Source organism: Chiloscyllium plagiosum, unplaced genomic scaffold (genome assembly GCF_037043375.1).
Source record: "Chiloscyllium plagiosum isolate Xiang-an unplaced genomic scaffold, Cpla_swu_hap1 HiC_scaffold_10, whole genome shotgun sequence".
NCBI classification, from domain to species: Eukaryota; Metazoa; Chordata; class Chondrichthyes; order Orectolobiformes; family Hemiscylliidae; genus Chiloscyllium; species Chiloscyllium plagiosum.
The window spans coordinates 53,030,709-53,053,586 of NW_028270148.1; the positions used below are offsets into that span (position 1 = coordinate 53,030,709).

Genomic DNA, 22,878 nt, shown 5'->3' on the forward strand with positions numbered 1-22,878 from the left:
AGGAACATGGGACTGGGATATCATAGCAATTACAGAAACATGGCTCAGGGATGGACAGGAATGGCAGCTTAATGTTCCAAGAAAGAAATGGATGGAAAGGGAGTCAAGAGAGGAGGGGGAGTGGGGTTTTTAATAAGGGATAGCATTAAACTGTACTGAGGGAGGATATTCCTGGAAATACATCTAGGGAAGTTATTTGGGTGGAACTGAGAAATAAGAAAGGGATGATCATCTTATTGGGATTGTATTATAGACCCCCCAATAGTCAGAGCGAAATTGAGAAACAAACTTGTAAGGAGATCTCAGCTATCTGTAAGAATAATAGGGTAGTTATGGTAGGGGATTTTAACTTTCCAAACATAGACTGGGACTGCCATAGTGTTTAGGGTTTAGATGAGAGGAATTTGTTAAGTGTGTACAAGACAATTTTCTGATTCAATATGTGGATGTATCTACTAGAGAAGATGCAAAACGTGACCGACTCTTGGGAAATAAGGCAGGGCAGGTGACCGAGGTGTCAGTGGGGTAGCACTTTGGGGCCAGCGACCATAATTCTATTAGTTTTAAAATTGTGATGGAAAATGATGGACCAAATCTAACAATTGTAATTCTAAATTGGACAAAAGCTAATTTTGATGGTATTGGGGCAAGAACTTTCAAAAGCTGATTGTGAGCAGATATTTGCAGGTAAAGGGACAGCTGAAAAATGGGAATCCTTCAGAAATGAGATAACGAGTGTCCAGAGACAGTATATTCCTGTTAGGGTGAAAGGAAAGGCTGATAGGTGTAGCAAATGCTGGATGACTAAAGAAATTGAGGGTTTGGTTAAGAAAAAGAAGGAAGCATATGTCAGGTACAGACAGGAGAGATCGAGTGAATTCTTAGAAGAGTATAACAGTAGCAGGAGTATACTTAAGAGGGAAATCAGGAGGGCAAAAAGGGGACATGAGATAGCTTTGGCAAACAGAATTAAGGAAAATCCAAAGGGTTTTTACAAGTACATTAAGGACAAAAGGGTAACTAGGGAGCGAAAAGGGCCCCTCAAAGATCAGCAAGGTGGCCTTTGTGTGGAGCTGCAGGAAATAGGGGAGATACAAAATGAGTACTTTGCATCAGTGTTTACTGTAGACAAAGATGTGGAAGATATAGAATGTGGGAAATAGATGGCGACATCTTGAAAAATGTCCATATTACAGAGGAGGAAAGGCTGGATATCTTGAAATGCAAAAAGGTGATAAAAGCCCAGGACCTGATCAGGTGTACCCTCGAGCTCTGTGGGAAGCTAGGGAAGTGATTGCTGAACCCCTTACAGAGATATTTGTATCATCGATTGTCACAGGTGAGGTGCCAGAAGACTGGAGGTTGGCGAACATGGTGCCATTATTTAAGAAAGGTGGTAAGGACAAGCCAGGGAACTACAGACCAGTGAGCATGACGTCGGTGGTGGGCAAGTTGTTGGAGGGAATCCTAAGGGACAGGATGTACATGTATTTGGAAAGGCAAGGACTGATTAGGGATAGTCAACATGGCTTTGTACATGAGAAATCATGGGTATAAGCAAAATACATACAGTACAGTGATGACAGAACGGGAGAATGGGAATAAGTAAATAGCTTCTTCAAAGAACTGATGGACTGAATGTTATTGTGTGTAAATGATAATGTTATTTAGCTATTGAACATCATTTCTCTTGGCAGATCAAGTGCAGATGTTGACGAAATCTGAATAGGAGTTGTGTTTCAGTATTGTGAGTTTGTAATTCATGGCTTTCCACCTTCCATTAATTCCAATGCTGTAAGATTGTTCTGTTTCCAAATAATACATTTCTTGGATCACTGAGATATATTGCCAATAAATGGGAAGATTTAAAATATACTAGTAAGCCAGAAAGTCTTTGTATTGCACTGAATGGTTTATAATCTGAAGATCACCAAATCTTGGAGGGAACTGACTTAGACTTGATACTGAATGTCCTCCACTATGCTGTATTAATTTAATGATTTATTAAAATTGGAATGAATTCTGATTCCTGGCCCTTCCTCACTTATTAATTATTGTGAGTTTATTTCTCAGTTCCCAGTGATATCCAGGATATGCCGTGTCACTCTGTCAAGTTGTTTATTTTGGATAAACATTTCTTCTCACTATCAACATATTGCCTTTTTGATTATAGAAGTCAGCCCTGATTATCAGTGGACCTCAAGATGTGAGAAAGAAGGAGCTCGTGTTCCTGCAGTTCCACTTAAATGAAACCAAAGAAGATTTTAGTGCAATCGACTATCTCTTATTTTCATCCTTCAAAGAGCTTCAGGAGAGGTGAGAAGTTAGTATAAAGACCTACTGAGTCTTTCTAACTGGATGTGAATGGAATTGATACTGTGTTAGAATCTATTGATGTTAAGGGTCACTTTTCAAATGGACAAAAGAGTAACTAGGGAGACAATGGGGCCCTTAAAGATCAGCAAGACCATGTATGTGAGGAACTGCAGGTGGTGGGTGAAATACTAAACAGTGTTGCATCACTTGCAAGAGTGTTTACTGTGGAGAATGATGTGGAAGCTAAAGGACTTGTGGAAATAAACAATAATATCTTGAATAGTGTACATATTAAGAGGAGGAGTTACTGGATATCTTAAAATGCATAAAGGTGGATAAATCCCTTGGACCTGATCAGGTGAACCCTAGAACTTTATGGGAAGCTAGGGAAGTGATTGCTGGGCTTCTTGCTGAGATATTTGTATCATCAATAGCCATAGGTGAGGTGCCGGAAGACTGGGCATTGGCTAACACGGTGCCATTATATAAGAAAGGTTGTAAGGAAAAGCCAGGGAATTATAGACTGGTGAATCTGATGTCAGTGATGAGTAAATTATTGGAGGGGATTCTGAGGGGCAGGATGTACATGTATTTGGAAGGCAAGGACTGATTAGGGATAGTCAACATTACTTTGTGTGTGGGAAGTTGTGTCTCATAAACTTGATTGAGTTTTTGAAGAAGTAACAAAGAGGGTTGATGAATGCAGAGCAGTGGATGTAGTCTATGTGGACTTCAGTAATTAATTCAACAAGATTCCTCATGGTAGACTGGTTAGCAAGGTTAGATCACATGGAACACAAGGAAAACTAGCTACTTGGATACAAGGTAGGAGACAGAGAATTGTGGTGGAGGGTTTCTTTTCAGACTGAATGCCTGTGACCAGTGGAGTGCCACAAGGATCACTGCTGGGTCCACTGCTTTTTGACATTTATATAAATGATTTGAATGTGAACATCCGACGTATTGTTAGTAAGTTTGCAGGTGACACCAAAATTTGTAGTGTAGTGGACAGTGAAGGTTACCTCAGAGTACAATGGGACCTTGATCAGATGGACAAAGAGGGCGAGGAGTGGCAGATGGAGTTTAATTTAGATAAATGTGAGATGCTGCATTTTTGAAAGACAATCCAGGGCAGGACTTGAACACTTAATGGTAAGGTTCTGGGGTGTATTGCTGAACAGAGAGACCTTGGAGTGCAGGTTCATAGTTTCTTGAAAGCGGAGTCGCAGGTAGACAAGGTAGTGAAGAAGGCATTTAGTATGCTTGCCTTTATTGGTCAGTGCATCGAGTATATGAGTTGGGACGTCATGTTGCAGCTGTATAGGACGTTAGTTAAGCCACTTTTGGAATATTTTGGAATATTGTGTTCAATTCTGCTCTGAAGTTGTGAAACTTGAAAGATTCAGAGAGAATTTACAAGGTTTTGGAGGATTAGTGTTATCAGGAAAGGATGAATAGACTGGGGTTATTTTCCCTAGAGCATTGGAGTCTGAGGGGTGACCTTACAGAAGTTTTCAAAGTTATGAAGGGCATGGATAGGATGAATAGCCAAGGTCTTTTCCCCAGGGTGTGGGAGTCCAATACGAGAGGGCATAGGTTTATGGTGAGAGGGGAAAGATTTAAAATGGACCTTAAGGGCATGCAGAGGGTGGTGTGTGTATGGAATGAGCTGCCAAAGTAAGTGGTGGAGGCTGATACAATTGCAACATTTAAAAAGGCATCTAGATGGGTATATGAATAGGAAGGGTTTGGAAGGATATGGGCCAAATGCTGGCAAATGGGACTAGATTCATTTAGAATATATTGTTGCCTTGGACAAATTGGACTGAAGGGTTTGTTTCTTTGATGTACATCTCTATGACTGAATGAAATAGCTGAATCACCTGTGCATCAAAACATGCCATCTTCCTGAAATGGAAACTCGATCTGATACATTTTAATGCATTTCATCAACTTTAATTGTAAAATGTTACCAGTTACCAGAATACCATACAATTCACCAGTTTAGAATCAGCAAATGACAACCTTAAATACCTCCTTGTCAAGTTTTTATTAAAAAGTTGTGATTAATCTATCCTGGAGTTTATATTTTAGTCATAAATTGATTTCTTTCTTTTCAACAATATTGAGTAGGGATATCAGCAGGTTTCAGAGAGTTAAACAGCATACACAGCACAGCAACAAGCCATTTAGCTAAACTGGTCTATGCTTGCATTTCTCCTCCACCCAGCCACTCCGTCCAATCCTATCTGCATCACCTTCTGTTCCTTTATCTCCTTTGTACTTAACTAGATTAGATTGATTCCCTACAGTGTGGAAACAGGCCCTTCGGCTCAACAAGTCCACACCGACCCTCCGAAGAGTAACCCACCCAGACCCATTTCCCTCTGACTAATGCACCTAACAGTATGGGCAATTTTGCATGGCCAATTCACCTGCCCTGCACATCTTTGTGACTGTGGGAGGAAACCGGAGCACCTGGAGGAAACCCACGCAGACAAAAGGGAAATGTGCAAACTCCACACAGACAGTCGCCCGACGCTGGAATCGAACCTGGGACCCTGGTGCTGTGAGGCAGCAGTGCTGATCACTGAGCCACTGTGGCAGCTTCCTAAGAGAAACAATTGAAAGGTTTTCAGTACTGCCGGTAATGCTGACAAGAGAAAATCTTTGAGTCTTGGGTTGCATTGTGCGAAATTTAGCTGACTTCCAGTTTTATGTTATGGATACTGCAATGTCAGCTTCTTGGTGACCTAATTATTCTACCACATCTTAGCAGCAGCATAGTATTTTTGTTTTGCTAAGTCATGTTGCATATTAAAAGTGACAAAGTTAAATTCTTCCACAACATGACCATTAAAACAAAATAACTGAAATGCTGAAAATCTGACACTCAAAAGGAAATTACTGGAAGAACTCAACAGGTCTGACAGCAGCTGTGAGGAAAATAAGTCAATGTTTCAGGTTGTGACCTTGCATCAAAAGTAAATTCTGATCACATTGCCAGACTAATGAGCAAAGATGAATACTGAATGAATTCTGCTGTTCTGTATTGTTTAAGTGTAAGGAGGTAGAACTGTTTCATAAGCTGAACAGAGAGTATTATGTTGGCATTTGTCTTTCAGTTCTGATAAAGCACAATTCATGCAGGACTGTGAACGTTCTTATTCTATGTGGACATTTTCTGGAGGGTTTCGAACTTGGGTCAAAATGTCTCTGGTGAAAACGACGGAGGAAGATGGAAGTGAGTCAGTGGAATTCAGACAAGAGGTAATGAGGGCATTGGGACCATGACTTAATTAGAAATGTCGAGTAGGAAAGTCTCAACCAGTATTGTAAGAATGCCATTCATATCATTGAATGATATTCAATGAGCATATCATTGAATTATGCTCAAAGTTTTGCTATATCAAACAAATGAGAGTGATTTCTTGGCCATGTCAGTAAATGTCATTGCAATTAACCTCCTTTCAGTTCAGAGTTGGCAGTTGTAATGCCATCTTTGATGTTTTCCTATTTATGAATCAATTAAGCGAGTTGTCATTTTGTTTTATTTACTTGTGAGACCTCTGCATCATTGAGTGGAACAGCATTTATTGCCCATCCCTGATTGCTGTTGAGATGCTGATGAGCTGCCTTCTTGAACTGCTGCAGCCCACGTGCTGTTTGTTGCTTTGCAATGCCCTTAGGGAGGGAATTCCCAAATTTTGACCCAGTGACAGTGAAGGAACAGTGATATATTCCCAAGTGAGGGTGATGAGTGGTTTGGAGAGGAACTTGCAGGTGGTGATCTTCTCATAAATCTCCTGCCCATGTCTTTCTAGATGGAAGTGGTCATGAGTTTTGAAGGTGCTGTCTACCTTAATAGCTCATTTATAAATTGAGTTAAAATGATTGAAACTAAATCAAACGTGTTTCACATTTTATCACACTCGTGTTTTAAAATATCCTGCAACAACTGAATGACTACTGAGAGAGTTGATTATGCAGTTGTGGAGCATTGGGCAAGATCATGGTCCGTGATAACTTATAGGTTTGTAAAGTGGACTTTCAGTCAAAAATGTTTAAGAACCTTTATCAGTTATGACACAGATTATATGAGCAGGGAGGTCATGTTGGAGCTGTACTGAACTTTGGTCAGTTCACAGCTGGAATACTGTGTGTAGTTCTGTTCATCACACAATCGGAAGAATGTGATTGCGCTGGAGGGAGTATGGATGAGATTCACCAGAATGGTATCTGAGCTATGAATGGAGCTTAATAAATTTGGGTTGTTTACTTTGGAGGAGAGAAAGTTGAGAGAATCCGTCCCCACCTTATAGGAAGGATGTGGAGGCTTTGGAGATGATGCAGTAGATGTTTACCAGGATGTTGCCTGGATTGGAGTGAATTAGCTATAAGGAAAGATTGGACAAACTTGGATTGATTTTGCTAGAGAGCTGGAGGCTGAGGGGTGACCTAATAAAGGAATGAGAGGCATAGAGAAGGTGGATAGTCAGAGTCTTTTTTTCCCAAGATGGAAATGTCAAATAGTGGCGAGCATAGGCTTAAGGTGAGAGGAGAAAAGTTTAAAGGAAATGTGTGAAGAAAGTTTTTTTTACAGAAAGGGTGGTAGTTGCCAGGAGGTGGTAGAAGCAGATACAATAGCAATATCTAGACAGACACGTGCACTGTTCTACTATTCTATGTTTAACCATGGATCTAATCTAGGTGCTCATTTTAGAATGAGGTCTGAAACCAGAAGGAAGTGAGAGCATTACCAACTGAGCAAAGCTGACACCTGTGGAGTTCGTAAATAATGTGGGCGGCATGGTGGCTCAGTGGATAACACTGCTGCCTCACAGCACTATGGTCCCAGGTTTGATTCCAGGCTTGGGCTACTGTCTGTGTGGAGTTTGCACATTCTCCCTGTGTCTGCATGGGTTTCCTCCCACAATCCAAAGATGTGCAGGTCAGGTGAATTGGCCGTGCTAAATTGCCCATAGCGATAGGTGCATTTGTCAGAGGGAAATGGGTCTGGGTGGGTTACTCTTCGGAGGGTCAGTGTGGACTGGTTGGCCTGAAGGGCCTGTTTCCACACTGTAGGGAATCTAATCTAATTGCAATGCTTATAACTTAAGATTCAGGAGTAATTTTGTACGCTCGTTACTTCGATTAGGCATCTGACATTGAGGTTGAATTCCAGTAAAACCAGTTGGATTGATGCTGTTCTACTTTAAATATGTTTTGAAACATCTGTGGGAATGGATATTCCTTTGATATTTGCTTCTAAACTATTTTCTTACTATTCACAGTCTACTCTGGTGCGATATAATGACCACCGGCCTGTTTCTGAACATACTGACCAATTGTTCTTTGCCGTATTTGAGTGGAAGGATCCTTTCATTCAGGAAGTCCGTGATGTAAGTGTTTTCATTGTTCTCTGCATTCCTTTGCATTTTAATAGGATTAATGTCCACTAACAACAATATTGAGACCCTGCAGCTTTCTGGAAAATAGGGAATGCCTTGCACTATTTATTGACCATCTCAAGTGGCATTGACCATTTTTCCTCCTTTTTACTTAGTTTTGTATTTTTTAATATTAATGGAGAGGAAATAACTTGAAATTATCATGGAACAAACAAAATATGGTTAGCTGTAATGGTTTGTCTAAATCCTTGTGACATGAGACTGTGGTATTTGAGATGTAAATCTTCCACATTTGTGGAATACCACCAATATATTTTACAGTACTCTATAGAAAGTTAATTATTGCACACATCAAGTACAAACTGGGGTACTTGCTAATTAGAAATCCCAATATATTTGGTAATTGTTTGATTTTGAATGTTTGCAGATAATCACAGCCAATCCGTGGAACACAATCGCTATCCTCTGTGGTGTCTTCTTGGCTTTGTTCAAGGCAGCAGAATTTGCAAAGTTGAGTGTGAAGTGGATGATCAAAATTAGAAAGAGGCAAAAAAAGCACAAGGCCCAGGAATTGAACCAAATGACTTAAACCAAGATCTTTGAAGGGCTGTAGTTCTGATCTTCAAATTCACTCCTTGTCAACAGGGTGTGGAACTATGTGTTCGAGGTTACTGAAGACTACGCCATTCTTATTTCATTTGTGATAGGTATAAACCTTTGAAAAGACACATTATATGGCCACGGCTGTCAGTATTAACAAGAAACGTTACAGCTGGATTAGAATCATTAGAAACTTCAGTCTCAAGCAGTTTGATTACCTTTATTCTCGGTTTGTTACTGAGATATTAGAAAGACTTAAAAGAAAGCTATTTAACAAGATAATACTATCTCTGACAGCAGAGTTACTTTCTAATTCTGTCAGTTTTAAGATTGTGGCTCACTGTGGCTGATATAGTCATGTAAGGCATACATTCCACATGTTCTTGGTGATTCACAGAAGAGGTTTACAATTCAGTTCAGTATGTGGTATTTATACAACTGTTGTCCTAGTTATTGTTGCTTGATCAGTGATTGATTTCAGTATCGTGGTTGTTTATGACACGCAGCCTGAGGACAACGTGAAGCACCTGGAAGCATAATGGTCCTGGTAACGGTGTTTTTGTTTTTCAAAATGTGTTCAGTTACTAAATTAATGTTTTCAGTGCCGCTGTACTCCCTGTACTTGTGGTACTGTTGTTTGTAGAAAATAGGTTTTTAAATTATCTTCAATTACTTTTTGTGTTGTGCTGTAAATTGGGTTTAATCCAAATCACTGCCAACTTTAACTAAATAGAGCATCTAACCATCACTTCAGTGAGCCATTTGCTCATTGTTATCAAATAATTTGATAACAAAAATATCACTGCTATGTCTACTTGAGGAATCAGTATGACTGCTTTAAGTGATTACTAAAAAGGGTGGTGTGCTCTTTGGTGAAAGGTGTAATATGGTGTTTCTACTGTAGGTGGCACTAGAACAGTTGAACTCTTTAATGTTGTATCCAAGACCAGAAGGGAGATTCCACCTGTAATAAGTTCAATCTTATATAGTTTATATTACGTGAGATTTGTATTTGTATTCTTCATAGCCGCATATAGTACATTCATGCAGGTTTTCTATGGATACTTAATGAATAACATATTATAAAATTATTCACATTTCTTATTTTCAAGCATATTCTGCATTTTGGAAATGGCACCCTGAATTTTAAATGTGCTTTAATGGGATATATTTTAGCTTGGATCTCAGAGTGCTGTGAGTAGTAGAGAGGGCTTGTAATCATCTCTAATGCACTGGTCAATATTGAACTTGAAAGTATTGCAGTTAGTGTTCATTGTTGTACAGATACAGAAAAGTTTTAGTTATTAACTTGAATTTTGATAAAATAATTTATTTAGTGGATTGTTTCTCTGTGTGAGGTAAGTCTTTATGAAAGATGTGCTGTCAAATCGAAACTTGTCATGTAAGTTAGAGATGCACTTCAGTCATAAGTATAGGTAGATGGTCAAAATTACCAAGGTAAATGGCTGCAATAATAATCTATAGAGTCTATAAACACTGTAGAGAAGATGTAAGGAAGTGTACCATGACATTATTTGAAGGGCCAACCTCGAATGTCATTGGCAAAGACCTGGGAACCGGTCTTCGAACCTCTTACCTAGGAATAGTGCGTGGCTCTGGAACTGCAGGTGAAAAGATTAACTTGTATTGAATGGTCAGCCTGCTGCTGCATGGAGGCAGGGAAGGAAGGTGTCTAAGCCTGCTTGGAATGGTGTCTCCACTCCACCAAGTACTCCCAAGCGATTGCTACTAGGCAAGTAAGCTAATCCACCCCCCAGAAATCACCGCAACCATCTCTGAAAACATGGGACCAACTGGAAAATCACAGGAGTCAAACAGTTACGCTGCTATTCATTCCTTTCCTAACTCTCAACCTACCTTCTGGAAACTAGGAGTAGAATAGAACAAGGAACTGGCACCTCCAGCTGCTGATATGAACTTACAACTCCCATCTCTCTGCATTTCCAGTCATGGAAGTGACTTCAAATCCTTCACTGTTTGTCTCAGTCTTGGCTCAGGAAATTTGCAGTTGTTCTGAAGAAGATTCCACAATTGCTCGTTGAAGTGAATTCTAATTGCTGCTACTTGCAGTTCAAGACCTCACAGTAAGTCAAGGGGCAAATGTAAATGTGATTACTTCCTGCCTTTGTTTGCTACTGACCACAAAGTGCTTAAGGCAATAAGTCATGAAGTAAATGAGAAAGCACTCAATATTTTTCAGTATTCAACATTTTCTTCTCATTTGAAATTTTGTTTTGCAAAGAATGTGATTGTGACATTGAACCTAAACTCCTTAAAATAGATTGTTGTTCTTCTGTAGTTTTTTATAAATAAGGACCTTGAAAATCCACAGGTCTGTGACCCCAGCATACACTCTCAGAACCTCCACCGAAGACCACATCTGACCTTCTTGGATTGGGTGAGAATTTCACATTTTAAACAATCCTTGTAGGCATGCTTAGTAACTTTTAGTTATCTCTGACACCTACTCTTGTATAAGGGTGTAAGAGTCTGAAAGAATTAATACTGAGGAGTGCCTTAAACACCATCCACTATGATAATTCATTCTGACTTGGTGTGACAACAGTTTACAGCAGTCATTGTAACAGCTCTGTGACAATGTCTATCATAGCAGTGTAACGTGCAATTATTTGTTATCCTGTAAAAAAAACAACATCATGTTTAACACAAGCGCCTCTTCTCATTATACTAGTAAATGGTTTTGCATTTATCACACCAGACCCAATGAACTCAATGGATCCCTATCCTACCAGAGGATGGTGGCAACAGCAAGCCTACCCCAAGGTGAGTGATAGCACAGGCGACCTCATGCAGCATAAGGGTCAGCTTTAAGAATTATTTCTATAACACCTGCCAGTTTGAAAAAAAACTTTGGAATACTAGGTGACTTCCTAAATGAATAGGAGGAGGTAGAATAAGGCCAGTGTTAAGACTAGTTACCATCTTTGCTCCATCACCCTAATGCCATACATACCTATTCATTGGGACTTGATCAGTCCATTTTACAATGGAGGCAAGAAATATCTCGGTCCATTTTTCCAAAAATCCAGGGGAGAACTCAAACCAGGATCTTCAGTGGCTACACTTGTGCTGCTGGAACTACCAGTACACACCCACTTTCATCGAGGCATGAAACCTCACAATCTTTAAGAAGTACTTAGATGAGCACTTGAAATGTCCTATTACTAAAGATGATAAGCCCCCAAGTTTTCTATCTATACATTTGATCCTTCCTTTTCATGATATGTGTATTGAATGCACAGAACACCATAATAATTTAAGTCTGGTAAACATTCAACAATTATTCATTCATTGAAATGAATCAAGATACAAGATCCCCGCTAAGTCAAACACTTAATGATTCAGAAATATATTGCTGTTCCCAAATCATTATTGGGTCAAAATCCTATAACTTTGCACTTAGCAGCAGGTTGTAGGAGTATCTTCAGCACATAACTGCAGCATTTCAAAAAGGTGGCCACCTTTTCAAGGGCAATTAAGGATAGTCCGTGAACACTGGCATTGCCAGCAATGATCATGTCCCATGAATCAATTTTTAAAATGCAACTTTTGGTAAAAGGAATCCTGGTAAAATGCAGAAATTTGAAGAAGACAAAACTGTTTTTATGAAGCTAGAAATATTTCTTCCACAATGCCTAGCTAAAAAATACATCTTCAGGACTGTCTGTTATTGTGAAAAGATTTCCTGTAGATTGCAGCTGGGTTGTCTCAGTATAATCCAAACAGAGATAGCATCAGATTTATTGCATCATTGGTTAACTTGTTGTGACACTGGTTGGTCTTTATGTTGAATGTGTCCAATTCAATTCTTCCCTTTCAGATCACTGGATTAGATTTGAAATAAAGTTGATGTCTGACATTCATTATTAACTATAATAGTTAATTAAACTTGTTTCTTGAGATAATGATTTTTTGAGTTGCAATGTTTTAAAATATTTTTGTATAATTTAAATGTAAGTTTGGAAGTTAATAAAGAAGCTGTTTCTTGGATCATGTTTATATGACACCAGTATCTTTCAAGAGTGATTGAGTTAAACTGAAGGATATCAGTACAATGATGCATCTTTTCCCTTTTAACTGTCTCGATATGATTTATTAATCCTTGACATTTGATCTTATGATTTTTCTGTTCCAGTTAGTAAAGTGATAAATTCAGGATCTATGTTTTTGCTGGATAGGAAATTAATGACACCTTCCATTACTGAAGAGAAAATGGTATTAGTCAAAAGTTGCTGCAAACAATGTATTAAAGTATACACAGTACAGGGAAAGGTCATAGCGCATAATTTCTGTTATTGTAAAGCCCAAGCAACAATGCTGTAATATGCATGGTTTTCCAGTCAGATAATGTGCACATGCACTGTGTTAGCTCTATAGTCCAAGGCTATTCACTACAAAGCATATGAGATATCTCAGAAGATTACTTCCATATCCAACTAGCACATTGTTGATGATTGTCACCAAGTATAATGTCTTTGTAGCTTGTTGCACTGTAAGAATTTAGGCACTCTTGGCTGATGTCAATGAATATTTTCAATAATTTTAACATATATAGGGTGGCACGGTGGTTCAGTGGTTAACACTGCTGCCTCACAAGTGCCAGGGACCCAAGTTCAATTCCCACCTCAGGTGACTGTGTGGGGAGTTTGCACATTCTCCCTGTGTCTATGTGGGTTTCCTCTGGGTTCTCTGGTCTCCTCCCACAATCCAAAGATGTGCAGGTCAGGTGAATTGGCTATGCTAAATTGTCCATAGTGTTAGGTGCATTAGTCAGGGGTAATAATAGAGTAGGGGAATGGGTCTGAGTGGGCTACTCTTCGGAGGGTCAGTGTGAACTTGTTGAGCAAAAGGGCTGTTTCCATGCTGTAGGAAATCTAATCAGCAGATTATAATCTCATTTGCAGGCCCAGAATCTGCAATGAATAGAAAGGGGAAAATAATCAAATAATGTTTTTCCTCTCTCGCAGCTAAAAAGTTTTTGTAGCACAGTGGCACATCCTTACCTCAGTCAAAAGCTCCAGGTGCGAGTCCCACTATAGGATCTGTTGCCAAGGAATGTGCATTCATAATGTAGCTAAACAGACTGATGCATCAAGCTGCAAATCCCTCTACATGTGTTAATGGTAAGTGGCAAGATTGGAAAAGATTCCAGGTTATCTTTTTGATGCAAGGATAGTTGGAGCCTCTACAGTCACTATCCATAGCTCCAGACCATAATATGCATATAAAGTGCATACTATCACAGCAACTCTGCATGATCTGTAACACGCTAACAGCACAATTAATAGTGACATATGAAGTGTTCAAAAGACTTTGTCTTCAGGGATTGAACTTGACAATTTATAGGTACCAAGAGAACAAAACAGGAATCGGAGTTATAAAACACTGAACAAACTTTTAATATTAATAAATTCTTCTTACAGACAACTTGGGCATTCAACAAGTTAAATCAGAAGATAATTTATTTTAGTTTTTACAGTTTATGACTTATTAACAAAGTGATTGGCCCCTCAGGAATATCAGACAATTCGGTTTATCCCCATTCCAAGAAACTCAACAACTTAAATTAAACTACGCTTACATTTTATCAGTATAAGCAAAGCATCCATAAATAGTTTCTTAGTATGAAAAAGCATAGAAAGTGTAGAAATTCTAACTGGTGTGTCAGTTTTGCCCATAAATGGAATTTACAGGTCAATGACCACTATCCAAATAACATGTGCATCGCACAAGTACTAATGATCATTGCCAAGAAGGGCAAATCCATCTTCCTTTGACATTCAACTGCTTTATTGTTGTTGAGTCACAACATCCTGGGGATTGCCATTGTCTCAACTTAACTGAACCAGCCATGTAAACGGCAGAGCAAGTCACATACTGTAAATTCTGTGGTACTCCACCTCTTTTCTCTTGTAGAGCTTGTCCACAATCTATAAGACAGGAATGTGGTTGAAGGTTAACAAGGATCAATAAGACCTTGGTTTTGGTAGCTCTATGCAAGAAAAAGACAATTGAAGAGAGAATAGAAAAATAAATCTGTGCCCAGTTAATGGCTGTCATGAACTGGTATCCTGAATTGGTTAAACTGTAAAATCACTATTTTTATTAAGTATTATTTCTTTTGTACTTATTATGATAAACATGATAAATTCTATAAAGCTTGCAAGAACATATCTGTATCCAGAATGGGTATTATAACTAAATCTAATAAGCTTTTGGATTGACTCTCAAATTAGTCTATAATTAGAATTGACTTAGTTCTTACAAATTAAAATTAGTGAACTCCAAAATCATACAGCAGGTCATATTGAATATAATGTTTAAAAAAATACAATACTTTAGTTTCATCAGTGGAAGTAGGGAACAAGGAAAGTAATGGTAAACTTTAGCTGAGGCCTAACCAGTGAATCATAAAGCATTGTGCCCGATTGTGGATTCCCCACACTCAAAAGAATGTCAAAGCCTTGGGGAGTGCAGAAGAGATTTATCAGTATGGTGCTATTGAGGGAGTGTGAAGTTGCTATTGCAGTTGTGTGGAGAGATGACAAATGCGAGTAGGAATATTTTATAGATGTTTTCAAAATTATGAAGGTTGCATGATAGTGAAATCATTTTTTACTAATCTAGACGGTCAGTAATGTCAGCATCAAAAGAAAGAAATTTATTTGCCAAAAATTCAACAAGGAAATTAAAATATTGTTTCTTTGTGCAGTAACTTGTTATAACCAGAATGCACTACCTGAAAGGGTTGGAGAAGCAAATTCCATTGGAATTTTCAAAAAGGGATTTGGATAAATATTGGAAAAGGATAAATACAGGCAGTGCTGGGATTGCAAACAGATTCTGTTCTGCACTGTTTGTAGGTATGGGAAATGTTCAAATGTCAGGACACTAAAACTATAATCACATATGAAACCACATTCATAATTACGAGCATTTACAAGTCAGATGTTTGTAATTTGGGAACCCCTATAAGCAGGTCTTTGGGGAAGGAGCAATGAAGTGAGACTAATTGGACAGTTCTTTCCAAAGAGCTGGATGATCAAAGTATGTTGAATAGTTTTATTTTGTGTGATTCTAAGTACAAGCCTACAAACTATTGTAAACCAGTTTAGGAGAAGATAAACATTTAGGTTTCTTAACTGTCCCAGCTTATTCGACAGCAATAGAACAATTACAGTTTTAAAAAAAACCAAGGTAATTCACAGAAGTGTAATGAAGCAAACATTCAATATCAAAACCGCATAGAGGCATTAGATAAATTGATTAAACGTTGATCAAAAAGGTAAGTTTTCAGGAGTGCCTTAGTGGAAAGGAGAGAAGTTAGGGAAGGAGTTCCAGTCAGACAAAAGTCTGAACATGTCGGCTATTTACCAATACCTCATTGTACATGAAAGTTAATAAATTGCACTTTTAGCATTGCATTTTGAGAAAAAAACAATTTTTGATATCTGGTAATTCATTTCATCAAAAGAAAAAAGGATTTTCGAGCCTCTTGATTTTTAATAAGATTCAGTTTGTGCTTTGAAACAATCAGACATTCAAAGGTTTGAAGCTTAAATTGAAGACCATAATTCATCTAAGAGAATATATTTGGCTAATAAATAAATATGATGCCGACTCTTGTTCAAAATGATTTTAAAATTTGCCAATTAAAAGCAGAGTTTTAAAGCTTCTGGATATATTTCTAAATCCCCAAACTTATTATTGGTGATCAAAAGATTTACAAACAGCTTTAGAAATCTAAATGGAATCCAGAAACAGGCAAATCAGTCAGTCTAAGCAATTAAGCAGGACACAATCAATTCATAACTCCCATGTGTTTGAAGCTGTCATGATATTTTGATAATAGTTGGAACAATGCTGTTATGGATGTTCAACAGATTATAGTGTCAGTAGATCAAAGCAGTTTGTTTTAATTCATTTCAGGGTTTTAACTATCAAAAATGCTTTTTGTTTTGTTACCCATGTTGTGTGTGTGCAGGTGTGAGAGACAGTGAAAGACAACAGGTGTGCAAATCTGTATTCAATTTCCACCACCAGGGAGAAAGGAAACACCCAAGTGGCCAGTGACTAGCAGTGCCCTTCTCAGAGGGCATTGCTGCATGATCAAACAGTGAAAGGCAGGGCCGGGATTAAATCAAGATAGAGTTTGAGGGGGAAATAATACACTCCACTCTCTTTGGTGCCTACCTCTCCCTGAAAATCAAAAATGCCATTATTTGCACATAGCAAGTTAATTTTCAAAATTTCTCATGAACCTGGTGAAGGGGATGGTGCAGTACTAACTTTCCGGTGGTCTAGTATCAGAGGCCATGAGACCAGACTCTGCCACCCAGGTCAACGTGGACTCCACATTGTGGAGGAATGCCTAGCAGCGCTGCAAGGTCAGTGACCTTTCCCACTCCACAAGGTAAGTACTACACTCCTCTCTGTGCTCTCACTCTCATCCTATTTCTGTTTATGTGCCCACCTCCTGCCAAGGCTCACACTAATACACTCTCACTTTTGCATGCAATGTCTGCTCTCACTTGCTTCCCCCTTCCCCAGCCACCCAGACTAGGAACCCTACCTGCTATCTGCACTACCTACTCATTTCCTTGGAAGACCTCATCACTTCTTAACCACCTGCACCAGCACCAATAGCAGTGCCACTTCCTGACATTCTGCTCATTCAATCCCTCCCTTTCTCCTATTCAAGGAGAAGACAGCTAACAAGAGGACAGATAGGGCCTGGAAGGATGGAGGGGTACCTGACATCGGAATCTTCACCCTGCACAAGGAGAGAAACCATCCCTCGCAGGAGAAGACCAGAACTACTGCTGTGGAGTTGCCAAGCGATTCACGTCTCATCATTATTGGCGGTCCTTCACAGATAAGAGTGACTCTCTTCCACTTGCAGGGCGAGTCTGTCGGTGGCTTTACAGAACAATGTGGCTGCTGTAAACTCTTATACTCGGGGCAGAATTGGTTGTGGGAAGAGGTGGGTGGGGCATGCTGTTTTCACCTGGCTTCCGCATTTTCCTGACAGTAAGTCTCAAGGTGCTCAATGCCTTCTCGGATGCTCCTCCTTCACTTTGGGTGGTCTTGGGCAGTGATTCCCAGATATCGATGGGAATGCCGCACTTCACCAATGAGGCCTTGAGGATATCATTGATGCGCATCCTCTGTCCACCTGGCTACCATTGTATACCATTTGTAACTACTGGCACTGACATCTTCTCTCCCTTTTGTGTTAGCGGTATCGCTAGGATTGCAGGATGTTCATAAACCTTGCAGAGAAGCAGCATATTATATCAGAAGCCAACTACAATAAGGCTGAGTATAGAGGCTTCAGGTTGAAGCATAGGCTTCCTGCATCCTTTACCTGCTCAGATACTGACAGTACAACGGGGATATCAGCCTTACAGTTTTGACAGCAGAATCTAGTGAGCACGTCCGTGCTTCGGCTGTGGAGCTAGTAGAGGAATAAATGACCAGGCCACTGGCATTTAGAGAGCTGTTGGAGTTTAAACATATGCTCAGCCTCAGGCAGCAGTGTCAGTAATCAGGAACTTCATCCACATGTACATAGAAGAACAGGACTGGAACTTTGATGACATAGGTGACAGTGCACTGTATTGGAAGTACCATGTTTGTACAGATCTGATTGTTTTTGCACTACATCCATTTGTTCAACTCTGCATAGCTCTGAATGTAACTGTGCCACCATGATGCCTAGCTTCATGTCCATACAAGATACACCATGCATTGAGTATTTAGAGCTTTACTGTTGCATGTGGAAGATAAACAAAGACTTATATGCTTTGGGATATGCTGAAACTATTGTCCTTGATGCTCAAGCATCTTTAATCTTTCCCTAGCATCTATATCAAAAAGTGTCAGAGTGAATGAAGTGTACGGCAGTATGTGGACCTCAACAAACAGCCAAGGCTTTATGATTCCCCGGGGATGAGGGATCCACAGGTCTGTGTTCTGTACTGTGTAGTTGTATGGAATTTTGTTTCCTCTTTAAAGGCCAAACATAGTGGTGGGAATTGCATGCCCCTCCTTCACAAGTCAAGTCACTTATTCTGTCCACTCAGTGTGATCTCAGCCATTGTCTTTCCCATTATGTACAATTGAAGATGACAGTGTGTGCTCATCAGCCAGTGGATTCCAGCCTCTGCCTGTAAGTGTAGACCTAAATCCAAATGGCCCTGTGAGCTCTCTGGACTTTGCATATGCCCAGATCCCCACTTGTCTGAATGAGCCTTCACCTGCTAACCTTTTCCCCAACAACCCTGGCATGAGGTAACTGAGGAGAAAGTGAGGACTGCAGATGCTGGAGATCAGAGCTGAAAATGTGTTGCTGGAAAAGTGCAGCAGGTCAGGCAGCATCCAAGGTAACTGAACCAAATGTGGTCACCCTGTCCTGCCCCGAAATCAAGTTGCTCCTGATTGTGGACAAGCCCTCCAACTTGCATTACCTTATTCCCATCCATGCTTTACCATTTCCACTTACAAATACTGTGGCACTACCTCAAAATGGTGATTCCCTTTCTGCAGCCCCCACCGCCATTACTCCCCAGACTGCCCTCTGTGGAACCTGTTGGCTTGCTGTCCATGCAGTGGATTTTCCATCCACTTGCAGGCTATTTAGGAAGCAAAGACCCACATTACAAGCTGCAGCAGTATTGCATCCAGGTATAGGCTGCACCTCAGGACTGCTCACTTAGCTTCCCTGCCTTGCCTTTCATTGCTATACCAAATCATGCAGCCTGATCCTGGATGCAATACAGCAGCATTGCAACTTGCTGGGAGGGGTTGGCCATATTGGATTCCAACATCAGTGGACAGATTGTGCTGCGAGATATTATTCTGTGCTGAGTAACTTAAAGGCTAGTCGCAGCCAACAGAAGGCACCAGGTGCCTGTACTGACTTCCACGACAAGAATTCTCAATGGTTAGTTTGTTCACATAGTTGGTAAGAGAAATATGAATATTATTAATATCTCAAATCACCTCATTAAAGTTTTGAACAACCTATAAATCCCCAAGCAAGTTGATCAGGACATTGAAACTTTTTGCATAATTCTATCACATCCCTATAAGATTCTGTTCATGCCAATTACTGAAAATAATGCTGGTCTTATTGTAGAGAAAATGTTACCTCATGTCATGTAATAAGAATCTGATACATAAAAATTATCAAGGATCAGAACCAATATGAGGGGGAGTTTAATATCATTCAACGAATCCCACATCTGAAAGTTATGCCACTAAGGGGCAGCATAAAAGCCTTCATAGAATACAGACGTGATTATACAAGGAAAGAAAGTAACATTGCTGAAGATGTGTTGACTGCATTCAAGCATGATATAAAGGCTACAGATATTTTAATTTGGAAATATAAATTGGAAAAAAACACAAGTTTCACTGTTTTGTTGCAGAGAATTAATCAGTTGTGCTTTTTGTTTTGTAACTCAAAGGAGATCTGTTACACAAAGACATCTAATTTTTAAAGAAAGCAAATTCCATCACTTTTGCACTGCTACCAGTTACTTTGAAAGCAAAGTAACTTGTGCCAGTACAAGTGTGTTTGGATTAGTTAAAGTACAGTTTATCACATAACTGAGGAACAAGTAGATCTCAGACCTCCAAAAAGCCTTTAAAGTAAGCCGGATCTTTCTTTGAAAATGAAGTAACATTGAAAGATCGTACAAAAAAAATGAGAATTTTGAAATTAAACCCAAGACCACAATATTCTGAACGAGGATCACTGGACTCAATGTGAACTCTGTTTTCTCTCCACAGATTTTGCCAGATCTGCAGAGTTTCTCCAGTAATTTCTGTTTTTGTATACTTCAACTGACTGGCTACCAAATTAAGGATTGCCACGATCCATAATGTGATTTCAGGAAAACACTGGGAAGACAGTTCAGTGGTCTTTGGCTACAAGGTTTGCGAAGATGATTTGTGCTGATCCAGACGCTGCTACTCATTCTCCAGATATTTTCATTCGTTAGCAGTTTATTTCCCTGTGCCTCCTGCCATCTTCAGGTTTGAGATGATTTTACTGCAGAACAAAAGACAGATCCTGCTTTGCTGAGATCTGATTACATCTGCCAAAACATTCACAGGCTCCAGGCTCTTCAACTACCTGGGAACATTTCAACTAGATGGTAGGCAGAAAGCCTTATGTCAGTAAGTGGTTACCAGTTCAGGGACCAATCACCTACTTGTTGCTAGCCAAAACTCTATTTGGACACACCCCTTAGCTCCAGCTTGCTTGTAAACTAGACTTCCACTACTGCTTGAACAAGCAGCCATATAAACAAAACTTGCAATGAGTGTCAGGTTTCTTGCTTTTTAAAAAGTAAAGCAATCCTTCAACAATCCATGCTTTTAATTTTTTTTTTCCATTTCAGCCCATATCAAAGAAATAGAGAAAAAAAGAGAAACACTATATTCTTTGTACCATTGTGTAAAGACTGTGACAGCATAAAATAAAGAGTATGATTCTGAAATGTGTTGGGGAGCAGAGAGATCTGTGTGTATATGTGCATAAACCATTATTTCTGGCAGGACAGGTTTAAAAAAGTATGCAATATTCCAGGCTTCATTAATAGGGGCATAAAATACAAGAGCAAGGAAGCTATGCTGAACCTTTATAGGACACTGATTAGACCTTACCTGGAGTATGTGTAGAGTTTTGGGCACTGAACTTTGGGAAGCTTGTGAACATATTGGAGAGAATACAGAAGAGGTTTATGATAATATTTCCAGGTACAAGAAACTTCAGTTATGAGAAAAGATATTAAATAAAACAAAATCAGAATTCTTTCCCCTGCAAAGAAGCTTGAGAGAAGAACTAATAGAAGTTTTTAAAATCACAAATAGTATTATCAGATATGAAAAAAGCTCTGGTTTGCAATATGATTGAAAACCAGAAGGCACAGTTCTAAAATGTTTTGCAAAAGTGGTAAATGTGAAATGAGAAACTTTTTTTTCCCCCACACAGCCAGTAGTTGAGAAATGGAAGGCATAACCTGGAAGTGAGGTGGAGGCAGGTTCATTTGAGACACTATTGCTATTCAAATAACCAATCAGGGTTATGTGAAAAGGCAGGAGTTTAGGCACCAAATCAAAATGCTCAGAAAGCTGGCATAGGAATGATTTAAGTGGCCTTTTCTTGCACTGTAACATTTCTGTGAATCAGTGGTCAGATTGCATAAAGAGGGTGAACAGGAGTAGTATGCAAGATAGTCACAGTGAAAATGATTTTATGATTGTAAGTAGTCACTTGGTACTGTGGAAATCAGCAGCAAGTCTCTATCTTTGGCAATATTCATGCAATTAAAAAACACAAATAAGCTGTTCATCCCATTGAAAGCAAACAAAAGATGTCCCAAACAGAAGTTGTACCTACTAATGATATTTGTAATACAAAAAAGAAAATGTACAGATTGGATTGGTGTAGCTTAAGTTTTAATTTGATTACTGCTAGATTCACATATCATCTGAACTGCTGTGTGTAAATGTAATGCTACAAAATTATATTGTTCTTCAGGAATAAAAACACAGAAGAAATACCGTTGGGTTGTTCAGAGTTTCAGACAACCCAGAAAAAAAAGGGACGTACTATTCAAAGCACCTTAGCCTGAACAGAACTTTCCTGGGGGGGGGAACAAACTTGAGAGGTCTGCATTGGAATGGGAAGGGATAGTAGAATTGGTTGCCTTTATGAAGAGGAGGCAAAATAATCAGCAAATTACTTTATGAAATCTAGTGTGTGAGAATTTACTGTCTTTTTTTGTAAAAAGTACTATAATCATCATTTAAAGCCCCAGAAGAGGATGAAATAACTTGTTTTACAAGAAATGGCAGAGTGATTTTTTAAGAAAGGGATAAGTTTTGAAAGTGTATGAAAAGCGTACTAACAAATACAGAGCAAGAGAATGTTGATTTACCTTTGCCAGGCATGAGAGATTGATTTTAATTGAATGTACAATTAATGAAATGAAGTGCTTAAAATTATAGTAACAGCAGGAAGCAGCAACAATACAGCTGTGTATTGTAACCAAAGACATGGTCAAGGAGTCCTGAATAGTACAAAAACAAAATGATGCACATATCCAACAAAAAGCAAGATTGTATGGTCTGTTTACCTGGACAAAACTTCAAATTATACCAGGTAAAAACAAATGCAGTTGGGCAGTGGAGAGAGATAGTGCTGGAAATAGGTTTGGCTTCTTTACAAGTAGTAGAGAAACTATGCACTGTTCTGGTGAAGAACAAAGTGAAGTGTTGGTGGACAAAGTCAGAAGTCACATGACACCAGGTTGTAGTCCACTGGTTATATTTGAAATCACAAGCTTTCACTTGAAGGAACAGCGTTCCAAAAGATTGATTTCAAATAAACCTGTAGGACCATAATCTGGTGCCGTGTGACCTCTGACCTAAGAATGGTAGTGTGGAGTGACTGCACTCTTACAATTAAAGGGAAACAACGGAAGGATTCAAAATC

The 22,878-nt window shown here is 39.2% G+C and overlaps 1 protein-coding gene across 5 annotated transcripts in view; it reads left to right on the forward strand.

Annotated features, from left to right (window-relative positions):
- The window catches only part of pacc1 (proton activated chloride channel 1), a 52,807-nt gene extending 31,925 nt beyond the window's left edge, over positions 1–20,882 (forward strand). The window contains exons 5-10 of one of the 5 annotated variants that reach the window (XR_006312525.2): positions 2,174–2,316; positions 5,442–5,586; positions 7,611–7,718; positions 8,155–11,132; positions 13,337–13,492; positions 20,166–20,882. Coding sequence is in view for 1 of the 5 variants with exons in the window: in XM_043695866.2 (XP_043551801.1) it covers positions 2,174–2,316; positions 5,442–5,586; positions 7,611–7,718; positions 8,155–8,316 (558 nt within the window). In the remaining 4 variants the exon portion in view is untranslated. Of the gene's footprint in view, positions 1–2,173; positions 2,317–5,441; positions 5,587–7,610; positions 7,719–8,154; positions 12,360–13,336; positions 13,493–20,165 lie in introns of those variants that run through there. The other 4 variants (XR_015758447.1, XR_015758446.1, XR_015758445.1 and 1 more) reach the window with 4 other exon arrangements.
- The last annotated feature ends 1,996 nt before the right edge of the window (positions 20,883–22,878 follow it).